Source organism: Lactuca virosa, chromosome 4, assembly GCF_052849685.1.
Source record: "Lactuca virosa cultivar CGN04683 chromosome 4, Lactuca_virosa_CGN04683_v6, whole genome shotgun sequence".
Classification (NCBI taxonomy): domain Eukaryota; kingdom Viridiplantae; phylum Streptophyta; class Magnoliopsida; order Asterales; family Asteraceae; genus Lactuca; species Lactuca virosa.
Window position 1 is genome coordinate 23057511 of NC_136429.1, and position 7362 is coordinate 23064872.

At 36.1% G+C, this 7362-nt stretch overlaps 1 protein-coding gene across 1 annotated transcript; it reads left to right on the plus strand.

Moving 5' to 3' along the window:
* Positions 1 to 3355: 3355 nt before the first annotated feature.
* LOC145103666 (putative mitochondrial-processing peptidase subunit beta, mitochondrial) lies at positions 3356 to 6499 on the plus strand. The gene is made up of 9 exons (XM_079040950.1): positions 3356 to 4185; positions 4557 to 4721; positions 4819 to 4956; positions 5023 to 5174; positions 5284 to 5392; positions 5503 to 5601; positions 5679 to 5744; positions 5832 to 5939; positions 6167 to 6499. Exons 1-9 carry the CDS (start codon positions 3523 to 3525, stop codon positions 6251 to 6253), a joined length of 1587 nt encoding a protein of 528 aa, XP_078897076.1. The 5' UTR covers positions 3356 to 3522; the 3' UTR covers positions 6254 to 6499.
* Positions 6500 to 7362: the final 863 nt, after the last annotated feature.

Genomic DNA, 7362 nt, shown 5'->3' on the forward strand with positions numbered 1-7362 from the left:
TTGACTTTGAGTTTGGACCCTTGATCTTATCCAATATCTATAAGAGTTGACTCCAAGAATACTCATTTGGTTCATTTGGTTTTCCAAGCTTAGCATATGTATTTTGACAAATCAGAGGATTAAGAAGAAGGAAGGTAGGGTAAGAATGGAATTTTAGAATATCATTTGAAAATGTGAAGGCTTGTACTTGACTATTGCTTTGCATCGGTTGATTCATCCTCGTTGTTAGCAAACTATGTTAAACTTAAGCTTTTGGGGACCTAATTCCACAAATATAAGTATTTGATTTTAAAAATTGTTTTTTGAAAACATTATTTTAAATAACTAATGCCATAGATGCTTTAGTAACTACGAGAATATCGGAGAATTGAGATTGCCTCGACCATGTTGTATAACTTTTAGGACTTCAGGTGCTATGTGTCGCAATCCAAGGCTCGATCCTAGACTGGAGTGTTGTTGGTCGGTTACACCACTAGCCCAAGACATAGGCCTTTACACCATGGTCTCGATTAGAGATGCACATTAGCGATATCAGACTAGTCTCGGGTCAGTCTTGAAACGATTCGATTTGGTCTCGCGGTCTTTGCGTACACATTTGTCGGTTTCGAATTTTTCCATTAATAAATGTGTCACCAAAATGATACATTAAGATTTCATAAAAATGATATAATAAAATTTAATAAAAAACGAAGGAAAGAGTTAGGGTATATGTGATTAAAAAAATGTGTAATTAACACAAAAATTATGTGTATAAACTTTCATTTTAGTCCTTTTAGACCGGTCTCGGGTCGGTATTGGACCAGTCTATTTTTTTTCCGGATCGGTCTTGAACTGTCTTGAACCAATCCAATCTATTTTTTAGGCCTGATAACATTTTATACTGATCCGACATTGGTATTATTTCGAGACCGGTCCAAAACCTGTCTTTTTGTTCGTGTCCTTGATTTTAAGTACTGAGGTTTTACTTTGTGGGTTAGAGAAGTTCTTTATACTAGTTGAGTTGAGGGTGAGTGGAAAACCGTCAAATAAATCTTAGCCCTTAAAACTCTCCCATATCTCAGCCGTAATAACTCAAGAATTACGACAGCGGTTTTCAGCTCCTCCCCACGTTCCTCACAGTCGATTGTTTCTCCTCCTACGTTCAATCGGTTTTCAGGTTCCTTCCAAAACATGGTAGTTCTCCTTCAATCATCACGATACGAAGCCTTCTTAGTCGGTAACTGCCCTAACCACGACCTAGAAATCAGGCCTATATAATGATCCGACTATGTTTAATGTTTCTATGTTTCACTCAATATATTGAATTGCTTCCTTTGATGTCAACAATTATGGATTCAAGTTCGGCTAAAAATAGTTCACCTAAGGTAAATTTATCGACTTCTGCTTAATTTTTCAATGTTTCAATGAGTTTCTTCAATTGATTCCTTTTGTGAACAATTATTGATATACAATTTCGTCTGAATAGTCTTCAACTAAGGTAAAATCTTAACAGTTAGTTAATTTTATGTTTTACATTCGTAGATTTTTACCATCTGACTTCGATTTGTACTTCATTACATCTTCAATTTCGTTGTATAATCGACTTTAATGTTCATTTATGTTTGTAAAATCGACAATCTGATTGCTTTGATCTGAATTGTACTCAAATTCAGGTTTCTTAAATTCTTAACGTATACCTATTAAATTGGTTTGTTTGGGCTCTTTGGCTTTCGATAAGGTTAACCCTCCCTTTCTTTGTCCCGATTCCAATTTCTGTAAATGTTTGGGCTATCTAAGATGATTATGCTAATTTCTTTTTTATTACTTTATTATAAATAAATAATTTATTGCATGATTCATCCTCGTTAGCAAAATATGTTAAACTTAAGCTTTTGTGACATAATTCCACAAATTTAACTATTTGTTTTTAAAATTTGTAACATCCCAAAAATACGGATAAAATTTTGTTTTTAAATTTATTCAAATCATATGATACTACTATCAAAATAGTCAAAAGTGTATCATACCAACGTGTTACCAGAGTACAAATTCCCAAAATCTCAAAATGCGGAAACCATAGAGTGATGCGGTGCGATCAGGCCGGGCCCTTCCCCTTCGAAGTAGAAGTACCCGAAACTTAAATCTAAGCTCATAATAGTGTCTTAAGCCATAAAGTTGCAAACTTTATGCTCTTGCATGCCTTATTGGGGCTCAAATTATGAATTAAGTCCTCTAACTCACTTAGGTGGTCACCAACTCATGCATTGTTGGGTCTTAACCTTCAAGATACAATTTCTATGACTTCATGCACTCCCAAGACTCCAAAATGACAACTCAAATGGCCTGGAGTAGCCCATACTCCAAAAGACCAAGTTATGAGACCAAAAGATGCTAAAATCTTCCCTAAACCTAGATCTAAGCTTAGAATAAACAAGTTTCAGACTTTATACCTTCAACATGCTAGAAATGATGCACAAACTCTGGATCTACAAACTCCTTCTTCTCCTTTGCTTCTTCTCAAACTTGCTTATTCTTCAAAACCACAAAAGAACACCCAAACACTCTATGTAAGCTCAAAAAATGCACTCAAGATGGCTAGGGGTTCGAGATTAACACTAAAAGGCAACGGAGGCTGAAAGGGTGATACACTTGATGAACTTAAGGATCTTAAATAAGGTGCAAACCCTAAAAATTGGGGTTTGACCGTGGCTTGAGTACGCCCAGCGTACGCATGGGTACGCCCAGCGTACGTCGGGATCACCCCGATGATGCGCATGCAAGGAGTACGTCGTGCGTATCTAATGTACGCCATCGTACTCACAAGCTCTTCACGACCTTTTAATTGAATTAAGCAGAATAATAAATTAATTTCATACTTGGCGACTTGGACGCTACAAAATTTGTCTTTTAAAAACATTACTTAAAATAACTAATGCGATAGATGTTTCAATAACTACGAGAATCTCGGAGAGTTGAGATTGCATCGACCATGTTGTATAATTTTTAGGACTTCAAGTGTTATATGTCGCAACTCGTGGCTCGACTCTTAATCTGGAGTGTTGTTGGTGGGTTACACCACTAGCCGAACACATAAGCCTTTACACCATGGTCTCGAGATGCACATTAACGATCTTAGACCGGTCTCGGGTTGGTTTCAAAATGTTTCGGTCTTTTTTCGGACTGGACGGTCTTGGCTTGATCCGATCTATTTTTGGTCTGATAACAGTCAGACCCGTTAAGTGTATTTTTTTTTTCGTGACGGGTTTGAAATCGGTCTTTCTATTAATTTTAGTTTCGCTTTAAGGAATGTGGTTGTATTTTTTTGGTTATGATTATTATTATTTGGCTCCGGTCGATGGCTTTCGTATATTAGTTTTTGTCAACCAAAGACTGGGCAGAAACCATACATCGCGGGGCACACGCCCGTCACAAGAAAAGAGAATTTTCAGCGAAAAATTACCCCTTTTATTCATCCTCTTCATCTTCTTCCCCATGCCCTAATCCCCCAATCTCACATCGGATTGGAACTATCAAACCCTAGCCATGGCGACGCGCCAGCTTCTGAAGCTTTCTCGCCGCTCTCACCCAACCCTTGCAGCCACTACCACCACCAGATCTGCTCCATTTGCCACTGCAGTCTCAATCGCATCCGACACTCGCGCACCAGCTCCACCGCATCCTAATCAAATGATCTATGATCGCGTTGCAGAACAAGTAAAATCGAAACTCAAACGACTCGAAAATCCTGATCCTAGGTTCCTTAAACACAACTCACCTTTCCCTGTTTTAGCCGATCATACGTCTATTCTAACCTACCCAGAGACGCGTGTCACCACCCTGCCTAATGGTCTACGTGTTGCGACGGAGTCTAACCTGGCCTCCAAGACGGCTACCGTTGGGGTCTGGATTGATGCAGGATCGCGATTTGAGACCGAGGAGACTAATGGCGTGGCTCATTTTCTAGAACATATGATTTTCAAAGGGACGGCTAAGAGGTCGGTTAGGGATTTGGAGGAGGAGATTGAGAATATGGGAGGGCACTTGAATGCGTATACTTCGAGGGAGCAGACGACTTATTACGCCAAAGTGATGGGCGGAGACGTGCCTAAGGCTCTTGATATTCTATCGGATATATTGCAGAATTCCACTTTTGATGAAAGACTGATTAATCGTGAGCGAGGTGTGATTCTTCGTGAGATGGAAGAGGTTTGTATGTCAATGTCAACACTATTTCTCTTATATCTATTTATATGGGATGAATACCTTTCTCCGGAATCGTTCTCTTAACATTTCTTACTTTTGATGTCGACAATCCCTCTTTTAACATTTTCCTGCATTCTCGATCAGTAGAATTTTGGCTGAATCATCTTGTTACGAATAAATTTAGTGCCATTTACCTAAATATAAGGTAATGTAGGATTTACGCACTAGCTGTAAGGTATGATGTTGAACACTGATCCCTATTTAGTTTCTTCTAAGCTTTCTTTATAGTCTCCTAGTGGATTCTGCAGTTCTTCTGATATGCTGTCTGATGCATAAGTGGCCATTATTAATATTTTTTTAAATCTTTATTGCAGGTAGGTTTACAGACTGAGGAAGTAATTTTTGACCACTTGCATGCTACTGCTTTCCAGTACACCCCTCTTGGTAGAACTATTCTTGGACCTTCTGAAAACATTGAAAAGATAACAAAGAAAGATATTGAAGATTATATCTCAACCCACTATGCTGCTCACAGAATGGTACACAGACTTAACTTATCAACCTTGTTATACTTTCAGCTTCAAGTTTTTAGAGTTGAAATATAATTCTTGTATGACGAATCATGAATTTTTTCAGGTAATTTCTGCCTCAGGAGCTGTTAAACATGAAGATGTTGTGGATCAGGTAAAACAAATGTTCACAAAGCTCTCAGCCAATCCCATGACTACAACACAGTTAGTAGAAAAGGAGCCTGCAATCTTCACCGGATCAGAGGTATGCATTATTATTATTTATTAACCATGAAATAAAAAATTCCAAATTGATGAAATTAATAATCAGATTCGAATGAGGGATGATGACATGCCTCTTGCACAATTTGCCATTGCATTCAATGGAGCATCATGGACTGATCCTGATTCAGTTGCTTTAATGGTCATGCAAGCCATGCTTGGATCATGGAACAAATCTGCAGGAGGTGGCAAGCATATGGGGTTAGCAATCATTTGACTTTATTTATTTATTTATTATTTTAAATATCTGTTATTTATGAGATTTTGAAAGTTGGTTGCTATTAATTAACGACAAATTTTTTATATACAGCTCACAGCTTTCACAGATGGTGGCGATTAGTGAACTTGCTGAAAGCATGATGGCTTTCAACACCAATTACAAAGACACTGGACTATTTGGTGTATATGCTGTTGCCAAGGTGTGTGAAACTGAAATGTGAATGAATATTTTTAAATTTTATATATGTTTTTAACATGTTGTGGCAATAAACATTTAAATAATTTATTATTTTGTTACCTTTTTGTGTAGGCGGATGTCTTAGACGATTTGTCTTTTGCAATCATGCAAGAGATGACTAAATTGTGTTACCGAGTTGGGGATGATGATGTCACCCGTGCTAGAAATCAGGTAATTATTTTTAAAAAAAATTTATATTGTATAGTTTTATTTTATTAATTCAGGGACTTAATTTATAAATTTTGCAGCTGAAATCTTCATTGCTTCTTCATGTTGATGGAACAAGTCCTACTGCTGAAGACATTGGACGCCAGGTATATATAGCACAAGCATAGTAATAGTATTACTATTGTAAGTGTTTTACAAATTATTATTAATAACTTTTGTTTTTGTTGCAACAGCTAATTACATATGGGCGAAGAATTCCATTTGCTGAATTATTTGCAAGAATTGATGCTGTTGATGCTGCCACGATTAAACGTGTAGCCAACAGATTCATATTTGACCAGGTAATCTGCTCTAAACTTCCATTTTGATATATATATATATATATATATATATATATATATATATATATATATATATATATATGTTTTACATTTGTCATCTATCTAGCTTATTTTACAGTTTTTACTAAATGCTATTACTTTATAAAGTAGCTTATCATGTGAAAGGTAGTTTATCAGCTAGTCTGTCAAACATAGTCTGAAGTTGTATATAATTTTGTGTGTTGCAGGACATGGCCATAGCAGCATCGGGACCTGTTAAACTATTGCCGGACTACAATTGGTTCCGCCGTCGTACTTACATGCTCCGTTACTAGACTTTTTTTTTTTTTTTTTTTTTGTTTTTATTTTTATTTTTATTTATTTATAACCCCATCCATCCATGTAAGAGGTTTGTGGGTAAAAGAGAGAATTGTGATTTTGAGAAGCCTGGTTTCTTTTCAAGTTGGGAATAAAAACTAGGGCTTTTTTTCTTTGTATAAACAACTTTAACTCCAATTTGTATACACCAACCAATGTATGCGGTTTTGCCACTTTTTAATATTACTAGGCAAGTCTCGTCATTTCATGAATCGGTAACTAATAACTAGGTAATACATGGATTGTTCCATGTATTGTACCCTTTTTGAATTTTATATTTTGAGTTAAACACCAAAATTATAAAAAGAAAAATAAAGACAAAGTATTGTGAATTTTAGGCAAAATTATGTACTTGGTCCGTATATTTATGTGCTTGGTTCTTGTGTTTTCATTTATTGGTGTTTGGTCCTTTTCGCTTTTATGGTATTTATATTCTTTTTAATTAATTTATTTATTTTTCTTAAATTAATTCTATATTATTAAAATAGAAATGACCTTATTTCACCCAACCATTAACCACCACCAATAATCGTCGTCGTCTTTGCCAGCCCACCACCACACACAGTCCTTGAATGGAGTTTATTTACATTTTACACACACCACACTGCAATAAAGGATGCAGCCCAAAATCGATTTCCCCAATATCAACACGTGATGTGCTCATCGAAGGTGGTTCCGCAACCCTCATGATCTCTGCCCACCCAAAAGTGAGACACGGATGAGATGGACGTTTTTGTTCTTTTTTAAGGATCAACAATCCTTATATATGCATTATTTATAAACGACAATATGATAAACTATTGTTAGTGAATTAGTTATGACACATACTATTCTACACTACTAGACATTTGACACATATCTAACACTACATTATTATATATAGGACATTAACTTTACTAGTGTTATAGCCCTTATTTATAGACATAGGGCACTATACATATTACATAATCATATGGCACACAAACTATACAATACATCACAATTATTACATTTTTGATAGTTTAATTGTATCGTGCTTGAACAACATGCTGATACTTGATGCTCTTATCTCTTCCCCCGATAATCG

What these genes read in the sequence shown, in the direction of transcription:
- LOC145103666 (XM_079040950.1), top strand. Translation starts at nt 3,523, where the DNA reads ATGGCGACGCGCCAGCTTCTGAAGCTTTCTCGCCGCTCTCACCCAACC. An exon ending in ACTATGCTGCTCACAGAATG is followed by an intron (nt 4,722 to 4,818) that starts GTACACAGACTT and finishes GAATTTTTTCAG; the next exon opens with GTAATTTCTGCCTCAGGAGC. An exon ending in GGAGGTGGCAAGCATATGGG is followed by an intron (nt 5,175 to 5,283) that starts GTTAGCAATCAT and finishes TTTTATATACAG; the next exon opens with CTCACAGCTTTCACAGATGG.